The sequence below is a fragment of the Cyanistes caeruleus genome, chromosome Z (assembly GCF_971803275.1).
Source record: "Cyanistes caeruleus chromosome Z, bCyaCae1.hap1.1, whole genome shotgun sequence".
In the NCBI taxonomy this organism is placed as follows: Eukaryota; Metazoa; Chordata; class Aves; order Passeriformes; family Paridae; genus Cyanistes; species Cyanistes caeruleus.
In genome coordinates, this window is record NC_141732.1 from 80562205 (window position 1) to 80585158 (window position 22954).

Consider the following 22954-nt stretch of genomic DNA (forward strand, 5'->3'; position numbering starts at 1 on the left):
GGCCAACACTGTGCTAGTCTGATGCCAACTGATTCTCCTGAGTAACAAAATCTTTGTTGAGACAACTGAAGGGCTTATTTGCTTTTGCATGGCACCAGAAGACAGAAGAATAGAACTCTGGCAGCTCAAACAACTTTCATTTTGGCCTGTCACCACAAAGCTTTGTTTGCAGGTGGCAATGCAATCTTTGGCAGCTCTTTGCCACCACCCAAAACCCACCTGGAGAATCCTTGCTGCGTCAAGAGCAGCTTTGCTGCTGCACATGGTACAGTCACAGAACCATGGAATGGTTTGGGTTGGGAGGGACCTTAAAGCTCATCCATTTCTCACCCCCTGCCTTGGGCAGGGACACCTTCCACTGTCCCAGGTTGCTCCTAGCCCTGTCCAACATGACCTGGAGCACTCCCAGGGATCCAGGGGCAGATTTTCTGGGAAACCTGTGCCAGAGCCTCACCACCCTCACAGCCAAGACCTTCTTCCCAATATCCCATCTAAATCTGCTCACCTCAAGCTTAAAAACCACCAGTCCTTAGTGTAGGGCACAGATTGGGTGGGACTCCTGCTCAGAGCAACCCACCTTTCCTTTGCATGATCCACCTCTGGCTGCTGCATGGTGGCACCCAGGCCTGCTCCCTCCCGTCCCCACGCTCCCTGGCACCCCAACATGGCACAAACCAACAGCCCTGCGTGTGAGCTGACAAAGCCTGCTGTCTGATGTGGGGTCAGCTCTCTCCTAAGGACCAACCCCCACCCATGTGGATTCTCCAGGGTCTACAACAGCACAAGATCATTCCCTACTGTCACCCACATGCCTCACCTCCCTGCTGCTTACTGCACCTTTCCACAGCTTCCTTTCACAACCACTCTTATCTCCGGGATATCTGCTTCACTATCAGCTTGGGCTGAGTCAAGCTAATGAATCCAAAAATGGCTGGGGGGGGATGGGGGGCAATTTATACAATTTACACAGTGTGCAGCTAGCACAGCTGTGTAAACCCCATTTCCATAGGAAACGGGTGTTGTAATTATAAATCCTTACAAATTATAAATAGCATGGCTTATCACAGCAGAGGTGTGAACAGAATAGCTGATCTGGCATCTGGGCAGCATGCTCCTAGCTGAACAAACAACATCAGTAATGTGGCATATTCAGGTACTTTATACCATCTGTCATGAAAAAACCGAAAGGATAAGAAACGCCTTAGATCCAACGATTCCTCCACATTATCCATGGCAGAGGGAGTATATGAGACGTGGGCTTTTCTGTAACTGGTGTTTAAAGCAGGAGCTGGAAGTGTGTGCATGGTGGAAATCGATATCAAACTGGGTTTAACTCTTCCTGCTCCGTGGAGAAGCATCACCCCTCACTGATCATGAAAGCAGTTACTTGCTTTTCTACTAAAATAACTCTTCTGTGGTTATTTGCTGCGTAAAAGCTCTGCTTTCTTTTTTCTTAACCTTCCTCCTCCTCCACTTTGTATCCCTTTCTCCCTCTCTTTTTTATAATGGGTCAGCCACACTGCTATCTCCAAGGACTGGTCATTCCAAGCTCTGCTCTGGTTAGAAACAAAGCCAGGAAGGCCAGGAAAGAAAGTGATAACCAATAACCCTGATCCAACAGCCCCTTCCATACACTCTTTTCAAAGTTTACATTTAAATCTATTCCCTGTCGCCCTGAGAAACAGGTCTTTCCGTATTGTTTTCATAATTTCTAGCCACTTTCCCAGGAAAGTAACTATAAACATAGACGTTTAAACATTCCATTAAAGCTATGCCTTTTGATGGACATCTCTCACAGCCAGTGCGGTCGGGAAAGTAGCGACCTGACTATCCAATCTCTGGTCATTGTCAGAAATCTATAAATACTGAAAAAAACAGAATAAACTTTCTTCTTCTTTCATCACACTTCGAGCTGCATCTGTGTGAATCATTTCGTGTCTGACAGTGACAATTCCCTAATCCTTTCTTTGTGGATTTCATGGAGCAGTGTTAAAACACCTTCTGTCCTCAGCTCATACATCCTTCTTGCTTCAGCACACGCCCCAGAAGATCAGAAACTAAAATAAAATGCTATGGATGTGGAAAGAGATTTCTACTGGCAAAGTGAAAATTATCTTTCTTCAGTGTAGTCCAGTCATGCTGATTTATTTGACAAAATATCTGACAAATAAATTTTACCAAAGAATTTTACAATCAGAATGCATTGAACTTGAACTCACACTTGTTCCAACATATGCAGTGTTAAAGAGCTCTGGCAGGGGTACTTGAGCACTAATAGTGACAAAAATAGCTTCACTCTTTAGCAAAGGGCTTACAGAGCACTGCTGGGGGAAGTTGAGCCTGCCTAAGTCAGAGGTTAGCACTGCCATGCCAGGATTTTGCCCCCTCTCTTCTTTTCTGGCATTCTGCAGGAAAAGAAAACAAAATCCTCCATGCAGGTAATTTTGTGATGAGCTGCCAAGTCTAAGGGATGAAACAAACATGCCAGCTATGCGACGAGTGAGAAGCTGACTTATGCATCGTGCTCCTGCTTGGAATCCTAGAATGTGTGAGCTAGGAAGGATTTTTAAAGGCCATCTAGTCCAGCTGCAGGCACAGCTTCCACTAGAAGAGGTTGCTCAGAAACATGGAGTCAGAGCAAGGGCTTCTCCATGTTTTCATTCCCACTGCCACTTTCCCAGCTTGAAAAAACAATGAAAATGCATTTCTCACTGGCATGTCTAAGGGACATATCTCCCTGTTTTGCATTCCTGGATAATGATTAACCAAACATCTGGCTGGGTGTATTTTGGGACAGCAGCTTCTGAGAAACGTATTTACCCATTAGGAAGGACAGGTAACTTCTGCTTGTAAATTCATCTAATTTCACACATTTCTTTTCAGCCTTACAAAACTGAAAAGCCAGATGAGCCTCTCTAATGGAACATTGTTCATCTTCCCTCCATCAGAATCTGCATCAACAAAAGACTCCCCACCAGATGCTAATTCCAAAGGCAACCTCCTGCCATCATGGGTGTTGTGGCAGTAATAATTACAGTAATAATTACACCAAGACACCAAGCTGGAGGACAGCAGACACCTGTGAATTACCAGACCATGTGCTGGCTGCAGACACCAAACCTGCACAGCCATCCCAGAACACCCACAACTCGTATTGTCCTCCTTGAGGGGCTGTGAGTGACAAAAATGTCTGAAATGGGACACAAAAGTATGGAATCTTAGAGCAACAGAAATAGTTTGAGTTGGAAGGGACCTTAAAGCTCATCTTGTCCAAGCTGAAATAGATAATGTTTAGATCAGAAAGGAGGAAAAAATTCCTGGCTGTGAGGCTGGGGAGGCACTGGCACAGGGTGCACAGAGAAGCTGTGGCTACCCCTGGATCCCTGGGAGTGGGAGCAGCCTGGTCCATGTCCTTATCCATGGATGACTAACTGGTACCTCAACAAGCCACTCAAGAGCATCCACAGAAGGACTGTCCTGTGTGTGAGCTTTTAGGAACCTCAGACTATTTCCCCAAGATAAAGTCTTTTTAAGTTGGTAAAAATGAAAAATAAATATATTCACAAGAAACTCTTAATGGAGCCAGAGAAAGTACAAATATTTGAGATACAAATTAGCAGGAGAAAGAGAAGAGAGGAATAGCTTTGTCATGGCCATGGAAGCAGATGTCAAGGGGAAGGCGGGGAAGAAAAGCCCTCAAAATCAGCAGTAAGTCACTCCTGCATTGCAGACAGAGACTTCAGACTGTGTCCTAGGTTCAGATGTGGGGAGAACAGCAGGGAGCTGTATCTGTCTCTTTCTTTTTCAGTAGTCCTTCTCAGGTAAACACTCCTACAGGGAATGTGAAATCCCTGCAGGTTCATTTTCCACCTGTTTCGGACTAAACTTTAAAGAACCCTGCATTTTTAGCAACACATGCCACTTATTCTTATGAAATTATATTAACATTTAAATTGTATTTTAAAGTTTGTTAGATATGTAGTATGAACGCTAGCATGTTAGTATGCAGAGAGTAGGAAAAACCAAAATTAGTATGTCCACTCTGAACTTCCAGAAGTTCACCTTGAAGAAAACACAGTTTGTGAACTCACACAGAAGTTGGAACTCCAGAAGACATTTAAGGTGGTGGTGGTGGTTCTCATCTGCTGGTTTTTCCCTTCTAAACTGCTACTCCACTTTGATTTACAAGGTCAAGAAACGTAAACCTTTCACAAGGATGTTTAACCAACTGGAAGACACTTGGGCAGTGACCTTGCCATGCTTCTCCAAGGGGCTATGCAGAAGTACTCAGGAAATTCAGGGGGGTTTCCCCTCCATCACAAACAGCACATTTAGCCAGAGCTACACCAATACCATGCTAGGAAAATAAAACGGGATTGATCAAGTGTCATAAAAATCTACTGCTAGAGATAAGAGCTTAGTGGGGATTGGACATCCTTTCCATCTCTAATTTCTGCTTTTTTTTTTGCATCTTTCTGAGGAGATGATGCAGAAGCAAAAACTGGTATTACTACTGACAGATGGTTTAGCATCATGTTATTCAGGAAAACATATGTTCCTCTGGACTTCCCAGTTGCACTGCAGTATTTGTTAAGGGGATAGGGAGAGAAGGAACATCGGAAAGATAGGTCTGCACTGAAAAAAACCAATAGCATAAAAAATGTATTTAACTCTATGCTAGGAACTGGTTTTCTGAGGATAAGCAGGACATAAGAATTGGTCTAAAACAGTCAAGGCCAGGAGTGTTTGAATACATTTAGAGCAGGAGGATAGAACCCACAGACACCACAACGGGAGCCCAGGAGGCATCAGTTGCTCTGACTGTCACAGGGAGAAAGTGATGGGGACAGAAGCTGCCAGGATTTAAAGCCTGAGAAAAAACAGGATGACTGTGGGCAGCCAGCACTTCTGCTGGGAGATGGAGGCTATTATTGCAATTCACACCACAGACTTATCTGGGCTTGACCTGAGTGGTACCTTGGGACAGCACAGAAGGTGGGTAAGAAGCAGAGGTGGAGCCTGGAACAAGAAACACCCGTAAGAATTTACACCTACTGCAAAGCAGACTGCTGAAACCTGCTGTGCCCTTTCAAAGGGAGCCCAACAAAGTCCCAGAGGGAATACCTGCCATGGAAAAAACCCCCTTCACCATGGTGGGTTCATTACCTCCACAGATGACTCAGAGACAGGCAGATCAGCAGAGAGCAGATGTTGCTTCAGAGAGAAACATCTGTGAGCCCAATCCTGGCCCAGGAGCTGACGGGGAGCTACAGCTTTCCAACTGCCCTCTCTACCAGATTACAGCAGGTTTTGGATTATTAGCATGTTCACACCATTTGTTTGAGCTTCTGGAGCCATGCAATAGGTTGCACTACTAAGTAGAAGCCTCTCACTCACCTTCAGGCTGTTGTATGCAAAATCTTCATGTTCTGAAGATACTTCAGTCTTTGTTTCGATTACCTGTGCAGATTAGAGAGGTAAATTTGTACTAGGAGCAGGCAGAGGAACAGGCATGCAACACAGGGTAGCTGGGCACATCTCCATCAGCATTCAGCCCTGCTGGCCAGTTCAGCCATAATAATGTCATTAATTGCCATCAGAGAGCATCCCAGCAACACTAGAGGGGGAGAGGACACTCCAGGAGAAACAGGTTTTATCTCTCATTAATATCTTGATAACTGTGCCTCGCTGCAGCTTTCAAACAATGACAGTCATTAAGGGAACAATCCTCAACACAGCAGTTGGAAAACAGATTTTTAATCCTCCTGCAGCAGGAATGAGAGGCTGGGGAAGTCTCCTGTTTCATGTGTTTCCAGCAAATTGCTAGGGGTGATCAATAACAACAGCTAGTGAAGCAAGTAAATAATTACTGGTGATGATTTTGTTGAGTCTCCTACTGCATTTCTTCAAAGGTACACTGATATCACACTGGAGAGTAATAATGAAAATAATTCCCAAACAAAGCAACAGAAGCCCCAGAAATTTCAAATATGTAGCCAAGAGGGATGGCATTTGCCCAACAGTTTGTAAAAGAGCATCTTCAGTGCTTCAGGACACCAAGCACACAGTATTGCTGTTTCATAGCAAACTGGCCTCTGACAACCCTTGGCTACAGATGGCAAGGAAAGCAAATACGAGGCCTGCAATTAAAACCCCTGTCCCAGAAGTCAGTTTTTTCCACAACCTAGAAAGCTGTGTTTTCAGACTTAGGGACTCCTGTTCCTAGAGTGACCACTGGGCTGTTAGAAACCTTAATTTTTTTAATATACATGTTTTTAATTTCCTTCCAAGCAAGCAACTCAAATTCAGGAAATTTGTTTTTGTTTGTTTTGGGTTTTTTCCACAAGGTAGGAAGAATGCAGCAAAAGAATATCCCTGCCTCGCAACAGAAATTAAGAACCCATTCTCCTAACAGCTATCCTGATATTTCTCATTTACTACACTGCTTTTAACCTGTATTTCTCTCTATGATCATTACTGAGGAAAAAAACCTGATCAGAATGTGCTAATTTAATAGAACCAAACTGAGGCCACCAGCCTTACTGATATATGTGTGAAGTGCTTTTCAGCTCACTCCACACACTGCTGGGTGGGGTGAAGCTAGAACAGCAAAGAAATGCTTGAATAAAAAGAAATCATCCAAAAGGGATGGTTGTAGGGTGCTACATGTAAGACACAGGGTCAGTGTTGGTGGAATAACATATGCCAGAATTGATTCTACATTTCATTGCTTTCAAGAGGCTTAAGATAATTGCCCTAAATATGTTATAACCAGTGGGTTTAAACAAATAAATAAAGTAGTTCTCCTGTCTAATTGTGTCTAGTTGACAAAAAAAGTTTATCTCTCTTTTCCAGATGGATTTGTAGCCTCTTATATTGAACTTGTCACTCTCAAAGCTAAATTCCTACATCATGTGGCCACGGGCAATCAAGGAAAGCCAGTTATAAATATGAAATTTAGTCATCATCCATGAAAAGATGCCTCTTGCCTGGGATTTCTTGATCTCTTGCTCCTTTTTCTCCAGCTGGGCTTGCAGCTTCCTCCTCTCCAGCTCGAGCTCCCTCACTCGCTTCTGCAGCTTTAGGAAGAGGGTCATGTCCATGGCTGCCTTCTCCATCCCAATCTCCTGGAGAAAAACAGGAAGGAGGGGAAAAAAAGAAAAGACCTCAGTGTCAAGTTTTCTCACCGTGCACAGTGCCAGATGCACCCTGACTCTACATCAGCCACAGCCAGGAACACGAGCATCCTAAGAAATGCATGTACTTCCAAAGAGCAAATCCACATTTTAAACACCGATTTTGAATGTCAGTAAAACACCTGACTTGTTTTAATAAATTACTGAATGCTTAACAGCACAATAGGTGATGGGGGCTCAGAACATCAAAAATGCCCTCCTGGGTCCCTTCTACTCAAGTGTTTATTTGTTGGGGGTTTTTAACTGCCTTTGCCTGGAATATTTTATATCAAAGCATTGTCAATGCTGATTGTATTCAAATCAGAAAATGTTTTCAGAGCAGTTCAGAAATACTAAAACAATGTAACACAGCAAAGGGAATTGTGGGTTTCTGCAGGCATGGTATTGGTACACAAGGTATGGTCTTGCCAGGGGGTGGCAGACCCTAGGAACATTAATCACCAAACAAGTGCTCTCGAGTCAGAAATTGAGTTTAAAAAGCAGCCTATTCTGTCTGATGTAAGTAAAAAACATATTTACCTTTTCCACAGGATTCTTGATACCAAGGAATAAATTGTGCTGCTTTTTCCTGCATTAGGAGACTGTTGATTTGATTACAGGGGCTGTGCTGGCCAGCAAAGCATCTGTGAAGATGCATGGGAAAGAAAATTCTCGGGGCAAGAGGGCAATGAATTCTGGTGTCCTTGCGGAGAAGGATCACGGTATAGTCATGATCCATCAGCGCTGGGTGAAACAGCTGTGATGAATTCTCATCAGTCTTTAAACTGGTATGGCCCAAAGACAGCACTTTATTATTTTTAGAGCCCTGATGCTGCAAAAAAGTAGAGTTTGCCAGAACACCACAGCACTGCAGTCCCTCTCACACAATTAATGATGCATGGAATCAGTTTTATCCATCACACCTCACTGCCCAAACTGCACTGCCCCTCTGTGCTGCAAACCCCACATCATCACCCCCAGAGCTGGGCTCCCCTGCCCTCCCTCCTGAGTTACTGTACCTCCACCTGCTGTATCACATCCTCGGTGTCCCCGATCTCAGACGTGCAGATGGATGGGTTATTGGAATCAGACTCCAAGCTGCTCTGGTTGGATGGGTTTCTCCTGTGCCCCGGTGTTTGCTGCCAAGAAATTATGCAGACACTTAAAGCACCCAATGTTAAAGGGTTCCTCTCGAAGTGTTCCTTCTTTGGAGCAAATATGTGACTATACGCTTATTTTATAGAGAATTGCATGTTCTAAGTTTTTATGTCCTACCCTTAAAATGCATACTAACACTTCAAAGTGCAAAAGTGACATAGAAGCTCAGTTTAAAAATTCTGCATGAATTAAGGACTCTTTATGACACCAGATGCCTGGTAAGTGTGAACATGCAAATCTGAGCTCAAGGTTGTGGGGCTGACAGCACCCTCCAGGACTCTACACATTCAGCTTTCCATCAAATCCACTCTGATTTTCAACGTTTTTTTGAACATTTTAGCAATGCTGAACCTAAAGACTTTGGGTTTTGAAATTCTGAAGTCAGTATTGCTGGAAGTTTTTTTTTTATTTCTTTTTTTAGCCCAACACCTACACATGAACATCACTGACACAAAAGCAAAACAAGAACAAGCATGGTCCAGCTTTTCTTGAGATTTACAGACATCTCTAAGCATTTGACAGAGAAGCATGGAATACCAAGCTCCTTTTTCAAGGCACACAAACGGTTTGGCTCCACTCCCAAGAGGTATTCTTAGAACTATCAAGCACAAACTGCCCACTAATAGCAGTTCTATTAAATGTTTTGGAGGTGAGTGAGTCACATTATCAAGGCACCAACATCAGGTCCAGGGCACAAGGAAATAGGGATAATTCCAGTTTCATTACCTTAATAATAGTCATTTCATCCCTCAAGTTGTCATATCTCTGCTCCAGACTTGCATACTCTTTTACCAGGTTCTGATAACGAGACCTCTCTTCTTCCAGCTCTTTCTTCATTTGGATATTTTCTTCAGCTGTGTTTCGTGCAAATTCATCTTTAAAATAGGAAGGGGAAAAAAAAATAAAATTATGAACTTTAGCTCAGAAGCAAGCTTCTTGTAAACGTATGGAACAACAAACACAAAATAATAACAACAAAAACGAGTAATGAACAAAATACTCTCTGCCAAAAGCCTTTAAAATACATGTAAGCATTCACTAGTATTTAGAGACTATTATAATCTGTATTTGTTTCCTCAGCATTTGAAACAGCTTGAGCTCTTCAACTTGAAGGGCAGTCTTTGCCTTGAGTTAGAGAAGTCTCCAGCACCTACAAACCATCATTTAACTGTGGCAGCTCCAGCTCCCATAAATCCACTTAAGAAAAGGCCAGCACAGTACAGAAATACATTCATGTTGAAAATACATTCGTGCATGTAAAAACTTCCCTGCCTGTTTCCCACCAGCACCTTTGGCATAGGAGCAAATCAACTACAGCAGCTTTTCCTCATGTCATCATCAAAGATTTACCATGGCAAGACTGTGGGGGTTCAAAGAACCTTATATCCAAAGAAATTAAGTTGTTTGTTAAAAGCTGCCCTCTGGAAGCGAACCCAGTCCCTCCTCTTCCTGAGGAACCAGGCAAATGTAGACTGTGTGTTGTTTTAAATGGATGAACAACAAACCAACTTCTTCCACTTCATTTCTCCCATCTTAGATGCTCCAAAAGCATCCTTTAAGGGATAAATAAATATTTGCAGCAAGTTTCTTCTTACTATGTTATCTTCATTCATTTATTTTGTATTAGGCTAGGAGCAAAAGGCTCTTCACTAGTACCACAGAGCAGTGATAGTTACATCCACATCATGATGATCTTTGTAAACCCTGCTGCAAAATCAAAGCTGAAAAGGATGACAAAAAATAGAAAAGCTCAATACATGCATGAGAGTCCCTTTTGTGAAATGGGATTTTCCAGGTTGCTCCCCCTATGTATGACTTGTCAGCTAAGTCTCTGCTTTTAAAAAACACTCACAGGCTCGTGTCACACTAGAGAAATTCTTTGTCACAGCTCAAAAATGTGAATTTTGCTGCCCCTTGGATCCTTTATTAATCATTCTTGGGACACAGCTATTCCCTGCTCAGTCAGCTTCACTGCCTCCCACACCATCTGCATGAAATACTTTAACATAACTGAACTAAAAAAGCCTTGCTAGGTACTTTATTCCGTACTTCACCAATTAAACTGGCTTCTGGCTTATCACCCACCAGTAGGACAGAACAACCTGCACAACAAAATAGAGACAAAAGGCACCAGGAACAGGTCATGGGAAAAGTTGCACTTTTCAAGGCAGGGAAAACGAGCTTTGGGGAAAAGATTGAGCCCTTGTCTAAGGGAGGCATGGTGATGCTACAGGCAGTTTTTCCTACCTTCAGATTGACAGAGAATCCTGCTGTTCAGCTCCTCTTTTTCCTGCTTCAGGAGAGTGTTTTCTTCTTCCAGGTCAGAGATGCGCTACGGAACAAGGCAGAGAGTTACTGCTGGCTGCAGGGCAGAGCTCCTGCAGGGATTAATTTCACCTGGCAGGAGACACAGGGCTTTGTTCAGCCTCTCTTTGCTCTTTAAAAGATCTGTTCCCTTGTGCTTTGCCACTTATCCTCTGTACACCAATAGCAGAAGCACAGAAGAAATGCACTGCTACAAGAGAGAATAACTTTCCCTTTCCTGAGTGCATTTCTCCCTTAAATCAACCTTTTCAGCAGAATCTTACAAAATACTGAGCAGCTGGACTTGGTGGCCACGATCTGCAGGAGTGAAGCCTTTGCAAGTGATCAGGTCATCAAATCAGAGGTTTATTTTTACATCTCAATGGGCTTCATCATTGTCTTCAAGTCACAGCACCAAGCCACAGCTGCTGGGGAAATAAATCTGCTGATTGTTCCCAGAGACACAGCACTTCAGGAGCTGAGATGGACACAGTGAATGTGAGCTGAGTGAATAGGTCAGGCTTTTTTAACTTTATTGTACCCGATCCGTGCAGCATGGTGAATCACTTCAGTGCTTCCCACAACTACAGAACCTCTGGTACAGTGAGGAATGACATGTACCAGGGCCCTTGGCAATACAACAGCAGCATATTTAGCAATTATTAACAACAACAATCGCCTCATAAAAAATAATGAGAACAGGAACTAGGTCCTGAAAGACGCTATTTTCACTTGTCACAACTGCAAGGCTGGACTGATGCTGACAGCAACCAATCCTGGAACATTATTCAGCTTCCTGAATTCTGGTGCATTCAACAGCGTTATCTCAAAACACACAACTATCATATTGTCAAGTGAAATGTGCTGCCACAGCTAAGCAGGATGATTCTGCTGCTGTCAGGGGGGAGGACACACATCATCCCAGCACGTGTCATTCCCTCTGCCTGCTCCTTCACTTCCCATAGCCCCTGCTTAGGAAATGGCTACACACAGCAGAAGGATCTCAAGGTATCAACTATAAACAACACTGTAAACACAATAATGAGAGTTTTCAAAGCCCAAGAGTAATAATTTTTCTGTCACCACTGGATTAAATTTATAGGCAACCCAGCTGGCATGCATTCCTAACACAGATTTCAGTCTTTCACACAAGCATGTTCAAATTAAGGCATTTTATCCAGCACTGGCTATGCCAGATACATACTAATGGTGAGGACTAAAGCACGGTGAATATTTTCTTGTAAGCCACAACTGAATCAGTCCTGTTCCATGCACAGGCTGAAAAACCTCCCCACTTGTTACTCCCCCTGATAATTTGCTCCAGCTGTCTGCATTACATCTGTCTGCATCTCTCCTAGAAAGCTGGAGTCTGGATGTACAGCTAGAAAGTGAAAAACCCCACAATTTAAGCACACACAGCTACTGGTGTTTTAAATGCTGTGAAGTGAGCCAAGAATTTAATATTCTGTACCAAAACAAACTGCACTCTTGCACCATAAATCACATCTGCCTACACTAGCATCTTCAAGGTAGAAAGAACTCTTAAAAGAGTGGAAAACAGACACAGGAGTGATGGAATGGATGGAAAACCTGTGCTGCAGTGGGAGAGCAAGGAGCTCTACTTGTCTGTCCCATCAGGAAAAGATTAAAGGCAGTAAGATTATTTTACTAATGCTTTTTATTGGGTGCTGATAAGGAATTCTTTGCCCAAAGCTATGATGGCTGGAAAACAAAACTGGACTAAAATCTTGAATATTCTCAACTGTGCTGAGAGGATATTTGGAAGAGCAAGACTTAACAGAATCCACAACAATTATTCCCAGATTTTAAAATTTCTAATCCAGATTGGGTACAGGTGTTTTTAAGCTATCCTCTTGAGCCACTGAATTTGTTTTCTGCGTTCCTGTTTCTACATGAAATAGGAACAAGCCCAGAGTCCAAAACCTGTGCGTAACCCAGCCCAGTGGGAACATGAACGGTCCACTACACAAGGGGAGAGGCAAAGGGAGCAGGTCACAAAATGGCCAAGCAGCAACACCTCCATCCCTGATGCCTACATGGACAACTTTAGTACCTCCTGCTTACCTTTCCACAGGAAACAGACCTTTGGAGGTGTTTCAAATGCAACAGCACCTGCTTCAAAAGATTACTGTGGAAGATGCTGAGCAGCAGTGATGGCTGCAGCGCTTATCTAAGTGTTACCCTGGAACAACCTGCTCATGGGATCTCCCTCACATCCTCCCCCAGTCTTGGAAGGAGAGGATGGTGGCATTTGGCACTTTCCTAATGAAATTCCTGGTCAGGCTGTGAATTATCCTAGCTCACCAAGCAAGAAGATTAGGTGCTACCAAAAGCCCTAGAAAGAGCTGTTGGTACTTACCCAACAGATGTTTCAAACTTTATCACAAAACTAAATAAGAAGACTTATTCTAAAATTAAGGACTTGGAGAGAGCTATGATGAAGAGATTAAAGGACTTTTTTTCAGAAACTAAATCATAACTGACATGGATTTGCAGGAGCTGCAGAAAAAATAAAGGCTCATCTCAGTCTCACTCAGAGATGTCTTTGGGAATCTGTCCCACTACAACCATGCCTATGGTGTCATCTTGATATCGCAGGTGAAAACTGCTTCTAGCAGATATTAGAACAACTCAAAAATCTCTTCCCAGAATTTTTCCTGGGAAGTGTTCTGGCTAAATTACTATTTTCAGGAAGGAAATGGGTCCTCTCCATCTTCCCACTTACAAGGAACTGAAGGGAGCAATGGAAAGGTAATGCCAGAAATGGGAGTCTGCACTGCTCATTAAGTAATGTTTTGTAATTAAACTATTTTCATGGTGAAATGCACAGTATTTGCTCTGCTGCAGGCACTTTTACAACAAGGGAAAGCTGCTGCTTTGTTTTCATGCTTTTTAAAAGCATTTCTTCAGTGATTAAGCCAACCTGCCCTCCAAGCGCTCAAAGGGGATTTGCAATGAAGAACAGACACGTTTTATCCCCAGCTGCATCACCTTTAAAACCAATCATCCTTCTAGGCCTTAAAAGCCTGTGCTGCAAACAGCTAATGAACAGAGCCCTGCACTGCAATAGAATCTTGTAATTTTAAAAGGAAATCACTGGTTTCACATGCACCTGTGTGGGTGCACCACAGGTGCAAGGAGTGGAGGAACTGATCACCTGTCAGCTCTCTTGGTCCAGCCAAGGACAGCGAGTGTACAGACTGTTCACCTCTTTGAGAAGCACACCCAAAAGTACATTTTAGTCATGCCAGAGGTTCAGGGTAAATCACCCTGACCACAGTCCTTCACCACAGCTTCTCAGCCAAACACAGCACCTGAGGAAAAAGCCTCAAGGGAAGGTTGGCCACAGCAGTGGTGCTGTGTGAAGTGCACTAGAAGAGCCTCAAAAGGGCATTCTTCCACTGTAATAATAACACAGCTAATTCTAGACTCTTTTTTTTTTCTTTTTTCTTTTTTTTTAATTTCCAAAAGTGACTCATCTTCAGGTTGTCACACACCAAGTACTGTTAGAATAACAGCTGCAAAACAGCTTTTTCTTTGCAATTTACTGAGTAGAAAAGCCCTAAATTCTTTCCATTAGCATGATCAAAGATTCAATCCGGTGCAGAAGAGGTATCATGGATTTAACTTGAGCAGCCACCAGCATTAGCAGAAGGAAACTGAGGTCTCATCTCAGTGCCTCAGGTTAAGAGAACGGGTGTTACTCAGAATTGATCTGACCAGCAAAGAAATGCAAAGCAAAAGGTCCATCTTTGCTATTTGCAAAACAAGCTCTACACTCTGAAGTCTCTTTCTCCCACTAGAATGCCTTCTTGTACAATGGTGGCAGTGTTGGACCAGTTCCACCCCAAAAAAACAGGCACAGGAGATGCATTTGATTGTCCTTGTGGTTCCCATCCAAACCAGGATATTCTGAGGGTTTGGACGAAGGAGGAAGAAAAAATAAATCTATTTTGTGTATATCCCAGCTCCAAACCCTATAAAAGCCCATAACAGCCAGCAGCTGGTGCTAGAGCAGTGCCTCTCCTCAGGGAGAGAAGTCAACACACACACAGGTCTTACTCTGTGAGTACCTACAACACCAGCCATGTCAGAAACTGAGCCCTGTGTCCCATCACAGGCTGAGATGAGAAATATTTACATCTTCCTAATATTTGCAGCATCTGTGACAGCTCTCTCCAGTAATTTGCATTGCACACCATGAGGAATCACTGTATACACATGAAGCTCTGGCATAGGTATGAGTCTTAGGACAAGAAAAGCAGCTTCAAGTTGTGCCAGGGCAGGTTTAAATTGGATATTAGCAAAAATTTTTTCACTGCAAGACTTGAAAAGCATTGGAACAAACTGCTCAGGGCACTGGAGGAGTCACCAGCCCTGGAAGTGTTCAAAAATCACATGGATGTGGCACTTGAGGACATGGTTTAATGCTGAATACAGTGGTGCTGGGCTCATGGTTGGACTTGGTGATTTTAAAGGTCTTTTTCAACCTTTACAACTGTTTGATTCCATGATATTCATGGTTAATAGGCATCCTGATTTCCAGATGGGTTTGGGGTGTTTCCTTGTGGTTGGCAACACAAAAGGTATCAGGGTGGGGTTTCCACAAGGCAGCCACTGCTCCAGCAGGGATGTCCACCTGTCCATGCTGCCCCATGAGCTGGCTAAAGGTAAATCCTAGCGGGATTCAGCAACAGAAATAATAATCAAAGAACAGACACTCCCCTTCAGAGTGGTGAAGTGAGAGCTTTCACCAGTACAGCCACCTGAGGAGACAACCTGAGGCAGACAGACGGACAGACGTACCTTCCTCAGCAGGTCCCTCTCCTTGCTGTGGCTGTCCTCCATGACCTCCCTCTCCCCGTGAGCCCTCTCCAGCTCCATCCGCAGCCGCTCCATCTCCTCCTGCAGGCTGAGGAGCTGGTTGCCATCACCCTGCTGGGTCTGCTGGTACTGCTGCAGCTCCTTCTTCAGCTTCTCCACCTCGGAGGAGTGGGCTGATGTCAGCATGGACAGCTGCTCATTCAGAAGTTTGTTCTCCTTGTTCTACAGACAGCATCCCAAACAGAAGAAAAAAAGAGCACAGGTGACATCAGTGCATGCAGTCATACACTACAAGCAGCCACTCAAATCCTCAAGCATGGTGGATGACAGATCCCCAGTAACAAACCTTTCCATGCATATGCTAATGACACTCATAAAGCTAAAAGCTACTTCTAAACCGTGACAAAAGCTCAATAATATTTTGGCAATGATTACAGAAGCATTTGTCAAATTGGTATTACGCTGGTATCACTCAGAACAAAGGCAAACAGCTCTTGGTAGCACTGGCAACCAAACCAAAATACTACACTTCTACTACACCTTCCAAACAGCACTGATTAATTGTCATGGTGACACTGGTGACTGGATACTTTTTCCCCAGGACTGAGATTGACGGGAGAGAGGCTGTTTTCTCGTGTTCAGACTCAGTTGTTTATTCTTCCCTCAAGTACAAGGAGCTACATACACTAAGATAAAGAGGTGCAAAAATGGAGAACAAAGAATCTCTCCTAGGTCTTTTATGTGTCTATTTATCCAATTAACAAATGACAAGTGAATTATTTTTCTTAGTGACCCAGTGACCTGACACCTGTGTGCTGCACTGCAGATTTCTTTATCCAATCACTCATTATTATCCAAAAACCATCAGAGGAAGAAGATGGAGAAGGAAGAAGAAAGAGAAAGTAACAATGCCCTAAATCCTTCATGTTATCTCTTATTCACTAATATAGCTTAAGCCCTAAATTCTAACTTTCTCACCCAGAGACTTAAGAAAACTCTAACTTAGTCACCAGCACCATTAGATTCTCTGCTTAACTTTAAAAGCTGTGTCCATAGTGTTATGCCAAACTCAGTGCTCTCCTGGGTGTCAGAGCCAGGCACCACAGATAAAGGACTATTTTTTGGGCCTCTGACCCCAACACATAATGTGATTGGTTTGCAATTTTGGAGGGGTTTACAGTATTCCTTTTGTAGTTTACTCTTCTATTCCTGAATTCCATGCCTGCAGAACCTGGAGTGACAATGCAGAACTGCAGCCTCAAGCACAAGGAGCTCCCAAAACTCATCCTTTCATTTCCTCAGGTTTTCACTTTTTAAAGCACTTAGCAGTGATTTGCTCTCCAGTTTTGAGAACCAAAAATTCAGCAGACTTAGCTGATTTTTGGGCTTCAAATCAAAGTCAATGGACACAATGTTGTGACTAATAAAACATCATCCTTATTAGCTATCCCCAGGCCAAATACCAAAAGCTTCATTAAGAGCCTACTTCATAAGCTGTGCTGACTTTGGGTAGACAATCTTGATACCACAAGAACCATTTTGAAACTCAAAATGCATTCTGGTTTTTAAAGTTTCCTCTGATTATCTTTCTGGGCCCTCTTAAGGTGACCTCCCAAAGCACCCCCTCTCTCATTGCATCTCAGTGCTCTGAAGCAAGATAAAGACCCATCTTAAATGGAAAAACAAGTAAATGATGCATATTAACATTTCTTTTCTTTGCTACCTAGTAATGAATTATTAATGAACATCAAAATTCAGCAGTTTTATCGTATTAGGAAATTCTAATTTCTGCAAGACCAAAGACATTTCATGGAGTCCTAGACTGATTTGAGCTGGGAGGAACATAATAGCCCATCCCATTCCAACCTCCTGCCATGGACAGGAACACCTTCCAGTGTCCCAGGCTGCTGCAAGCCCTGTCCAGCCCAGCCTTGGGCACTGCAGGGATGCAGGGGCAGCCCCAGCTGCTCTGGGCACCCTGTGCCAGGGCCTGCCCACCCTCCCAGCCAGCAATTCCTTGCCAATATCCCAGCTGGGCCTGCCCTCTGGCACTGGCAAGCCATTGCCTGGGTGCTGGCCCTGCAGGCCTTGTCCCCAGTCCCTGGGCAGCTCTCCTGGAGCCCCTTTAGGCCCTGCCAGGGGCTCTCAGCTCTCCCTGGAGCCTGAATACTTGTGCAGGGGAGCAGCCCCAGTTCTCCCAGGCTGCCTCCAGAGTAGGGGCCCTGAAGACATTTCCAAAGAAATGCATTTTCAGAACCTTGTGCACATGGTTTTACACACCGCCAGAGATTTTCATGCAAATACAAGATAAATGCACAGGAATTTTTTTTTACTAACAACTAGAGATACGAGACAGCATTTACTGGGTTTGTCCCCACTGCAATCAGAGATTGCTCAACAGACCCTGTTAAACTTGGAACTTGCTTTATTTTCAATCATGATCCAGCCCTGCCGAACTGAGACAGTCCTGGTTTCAACCCAGGCTCTGTGAACAAAACTGGTTTATTTTGCTACAAAAGGCAGATGTAACAAATTCATCAGCTTGTTACCCAAACTAGTTTTACTCACAATAAATGCTCACAAAGATAGTACTGCATGCAGAGACAGTGTAGAGAGCTCACAGTGTATCTAAATATTGGCTGCATGAGCATTCAACACTACATCAGGCACATGCAAGTGTCTCAGGCAATTCCAGGAAATGGATTTAAAGAAAATTAATTGAATGAAAAAAAAAGCAGGAAAAAAAAAAAATAAGGAATTGGTCCAATGTAAACAGAAAAGAAAGTGCTCCAGTGAGCATGTTTTGCAGCAAAATATATCAAAATCTTTCTTCTGCATGCAAAAAGAAACTGATTAAAAAGCTTAATTAAATGATTCCAGTTACAGACGCCAGCAGAGGCTGGCATACAATAATAGGTTTTAATGTTTTCAAAGAAAGATCTCTTCCTTAGGGGCACATGGAGAATTGCATCTCTACTCATGCGTGAGCTAAAGTAGCAGCAATAGAAATGTTTTCTTCCACAGCTACTCAAAATAATGATACAACTTCAGCTCTCCAGGTTACCTGCTATATACCTTTATTTCTTTGAAAGTTAATTGGTATTTTCAAAGGTTGTGTTTATAGATTAGCAAGGACTGAAATCAAGACCCTTCACAGGAACTACGATACAGCAAACACACTGTGCCAGAAAACAGATTCAGTGCACTGAAAAGAAAATCTACTGCAACAGTGTTCATTAGCACTTCCAAAGCATCCAAGGGAAACCTGGCAACCCTGGAAGGATGGTAAAATTCAGCTCACTGAACAGACCACCACGTGTAGTCCACAGCAGGAATTCTTCCCTGCAAAAGCTACACAGAAAGCATCAAAAAAAACTCCTACAAAATAGTTTGTGGAGATACCAAGGGAGTGCAAGATGAGCTCTAGACCATTATTTCTGCCTGGTTAAAAGCTCTCCATGACTCCTTCCCTAAAGCAGATCCTTCTCCTGCTTTCATAACCCATGGCAGGAAAGCCAATGTTCAACAAATATTGGTGTTTTTCTCCTTTACTGTTCCACTGCCACACTTCTCCCAGCAAGGAAATGACGAAAAATATAAACTAAAAAATACTGCTGATGTTCCAGTGTCAAGTCCAGCAGCTCAGCAGATCCAACACTGATGTTCACACTCATTGCATGAGTTCAGCCCAAAATACCTGGACCTGGAATGACTCATCCTATTCAGTTCCACCAAAATACCTTCTGGATGAAAGGTCAATCAAACCTTAATATCAAATATCAAACCTTACTCTGAGAGTTTTTCATTCCTGAGCTACTGTTAGCAAAATCTAAGTATGGAAACAGGCATTTTAAAATTAAACACCAGGGTCTGAAAGTCATTAACTGTTGCGGTGCAGTTAAAGCACTGCAGCAAATTAACACTGCAATTAACGAGGGTGACCACAGCAATGAAAATCCCTCCTGACTCTGCACCATCTGGGACAACACAGAGCCGCTTATCATCACCTCCAACACAGGTCTGCTCCTGTCATACTGGGGTGGGGAGATTTCAGGTGGCAAGAGAGTCGTGTGGGATGAACAAGGGTCCCTGACAACATCTCAGAATGATAAACTGGAATTACCACAAACTGATTCTACAAATAAGGGGTAATCCCCACTGAAGAGAATGTTCTCCTACCTGTAAAAATTCAGTTTAAGGGTACTGGTAAATATGAATTTCCCTGTTGATATGAGTCAATACAACTAGGTCCCACTCAGCAATTCGTATCATCACCCCTCAATTCCTTGTACATCAACACAGAAGGTATTTAACAGAGTAATTTGCACACATTAGTAGCTTCTGCTATTTAAAAACCATCAAACCATTACTCTGCAGTTTATTAATGGCAGATGTCTACTGAGGAAAACACCCCTGTGATCAGTCACTACAGGGTCATCAAGTCATCCCACGCAGGGATCTGTCACATCACACCATCCCACCCTCCCCTTACTCCTGGAGAGTTGCTGTGTCTAGTGATACAAACGTGCTCAAAGTACTTACCCAAACTGCTGTTTATCTTCCAGGGAATGTGACTCCCAAGACACATGGTTCATAGAACCAGTGGTGGTAGACCCTCCACACACTCGGTGCTCACAGAGCAAAAAGCACAGCAGGAAAATTCAGCCCCAAGCCTGTGACATCTGATCCCACATGAAGCCAGCCTGGGTTTTCAACCAACACCTTCCAAAACTGCTGCTCCATCTTCCCGCTCCGAGCCCTGCTGGGCAGCCCCCACAACAATTCCAGCACAGTTTGAGCAAGCTGTGTCCCACCCTTACAAACGCTTGGCTGCCACCAACACGACCCTTCCCAGACAACACGGAAAGGCACGAGGCAGCAGCCGGGCCAGGCCTGTCCCAGCACAGCTCAGGACATACCTGCTCATCCACCTTCCTCTGCAGCTGCACCACCTTGTTCTCCATGCCGATGTTGAGCTTCTTGAGGTGCTGTGCCGAGCGTGCCTCGATGCGGAGGGCCTGGAGCTGGCGCCGGGCCCTGAGGCGCCGCCAGTGGCACTGCAGCACCACGGCGGCGGCGCGGGCCCGGCGGAACCGCGTGCGGGCCAGCCAGCCCCGGGCGTACTTCTGCAGTATGGTGGCCTTGTGTTCCACCAGCATCTGCAAAACATGGGCACAACGGGGCAATTAACAAGAGACAAGGCACAGAATTGTGGAATCACAGAATGGTTTGGGTTGGAAGGACCAAAGTTCATCCACCATCAATGGACACCTTCCATTAGACCAGGCCACTCCAAGCCCTGTCCAGCCTGGCCTTGGGCATTTCCAGGGATACAGGGGCAGCTACAGCTTCTCTGGAAAACCTGTGTCAGAAAACCTCATCACCCTCACAGCCAGGAGTTCCTTCCCAGTATCTTCTCTAAATCTACCTTCCTTCAACTTAAGGCTGTACCTGGAAGGTCACCTGTACAGCAACTCTGGTTTGGCTGAAACAAACATTAAACACTTCCCAAACTGCCTTGGAAAGGGCTTCTCCTCCAAGGAATGTCCTGGTAGGTGCAGGGGCTGATGGCTGGAAACGGAGGCTGCTGTTTTGCACCCTCTTTCATGGACAGCACTTCCAACCCTGCTGGTGGAGGCTTCTCAATTACGCAGGCAGGGCACACCCAGACCTCTCCTAGGAGCCTCCTTGGTCTCAAAGCAAAGACCTGCCTGGCCAGCAACATGAGGGGATATGATCCTGGCTGTGAGGACTTCATGGGCGCAGGTAACACCTGGGCTCAAGTGTGACCTCGTGGACCACTTCAGAACAGATCTCAGAACACCTGAGATCCAGCAGAGCCAGACCTCCAGAATAAACAGTCTTGAACATAAACACCAACACTTAGCAATGAACTTACCATCCCCTCAGCATCAAACATCACCCATACCAGAACAGATCTGTAGATTTTTTTTCATTGTGTTCCACCTCTGCATTATGATAATTTTTACTGCGGATAAATGATGCCCTGATGGGATTCCATATCATGTGGATAACCTTCAAATAAAACCATGAGTCCTTTCACTACACTTTGCAGCCAGTTCTCTGACATGATTCAATTCCTAGTAATTTTTATCAGTTTTCACAAAATTTCTGGCATGTTTGTATTCAATTTCTTCCCCAAAATTTACAGCTATCTTGTCAGTCAGTGGCAGTTCAATTCTCCAAAACTGAAGGCTGACATTTTAGAGAAACAAACAGCATGTTGTTTATAGCTTCCTTATGCTTCAGTCTGCTAAGGAAATAAATAGGAGAATTCAAAGATTACAAGACATTTTATTGTTATTAGTTTGGGTTAAGTTGTCTCAGAAAAGGTTATCCTATCAGCTTCTCTTACAAATATTTTGTTTCACCCTAAGGCTTTCTTTGCAATTGCAAATTTTAATTCCAAATAAAGGGATTATATGAATTTAGGATGCAGCAAGAATGACTGTGAAATGAGCTTTGTAGTCATCATCCTCAGCATTCATAAATGGGGAAAGCTAGGGATGCCCAAAGAGGTAAAAGAAACCCCACTGCATTGCCTTGGGGAGTTACTTCAGCTTTACAGCAAAATTTTGGTGGGCACTGGGCATGCCCTCATCCCACAGATCATCATCAAGAGCCCTGCCTTTGTTGCTGAACATGCACTGAAACCAATACCTGTATCTAAAACCCATACCCAGGTGCTCCAGAGATTAAGGATGCTCAGATTAGAGAGGCCAAGCCTTCAGCCAACTTCTACACCTTGTTAAGATTTGGGTGGCCTTGAATCTCAGAGAGTTTAACTGCTGAACCAGCTACCTCCCCCGCAGAAGCTTCCAATTTAAAAAACAGATGCTGAAAAAGCAGTGGCAGCACAAATTCCTTATCACCAGCTGCTGTGTCTCAGAGGATAACCTTGGTCTCTCTGGGAGGTCACCAGGAGTCCAGGTGACCTCAATTATTTCCAGGAACAGGCCTTTCCCTCATGATGCTTCTCACTTGCTTACTCCAAGGAGTAGCCCCACAACCTAGAGTTAGGCACCCATTTTGGTAACAGTGCTGGGTTTGAGGAGTGGACAGAAGATTTTCCAAAGCTGTTCTCAGTTTTCCTGACAGAAAGTAGCTGGAGAAGGACTTTGGACAAGTCCTGGAGGATGGAGGGCCAGCACCCAGGCAATGGCTTGCCAGTGCCAGAGGGCAGGCCCAGCTGGGATATTGGCAAGGAATTGCTGGCTGGGAGGGTGGGCAGGCCCTGGCACAGGGTGCCCAGAGCAGCTGGGGCTGCCCCTGCATCCCTGCAGTGTCCAAGGCCAGGCTGGACAGGGCTTGGAGCAGGTGTCCCTGCCATGGCAGTGGGTTGGAATGAGGTAATTTTTAACCCTTACACCCAAACCACGCCAGGAGTCAACAATTTCTCACTGTATCACTGCTGTCATGAAACTCTGAATCTTTTGTGTCCTGCTCCTGGT

At 44.1% G+C, this 22954-nt stretch overlaps 2 protein-coding genes across 5 annotated transcripts in view; one reads left to right on the top strand and one right to left on the bottom strand.

Moving 5' to 3' along the window:
* Window positions 1-22954, top strand: part of ELAC1 (elaC ribonuclease Z 1) — a 511775-nt gene that overhangs the window by 197053 nt on the left and 291768 nt on the right. The window lies entirely within an intron of this gene.
* Window positions 1-22954, bottom strand: part of MYO5B (myosin VB) — a 142328-nt gene that overhangs the window by 24116 nt on the left and 95258 nt on the right. For all 4 annotated transcript variants that reach the window (XM_086867480.1, XM_086867478.1, XM_086867479.1 and 1 more), the window contains exons 21-27: window positions 20402-20641; window positions 15465-15704; window positions 10581-10665; window positions 9060-9208; window positions 8195-8314; window positions 6990-7127; window positions 5398-5460 (exon numbers count right to left, since the gene is read on the bottom strand). In XM_086867480.1, coding sequence (XP_086723606.1) covers window positions 5398-5460; window positions 6990-7127; window positions 8195-8314; window positions 9060-9208; window positions 10581-10665; window positions 15465-15704; window positions 20402-20641 — 1035 coding nt within the window. The remainder of the gene's footprint in view (window positions 1-5397; window positions 5461-6989; window positions 7128-8194; window positions 8315-9059; window positions 9209-10580; window positions 10666-15464; window positions 15705-20401; window positions 20642-22954) is intronic.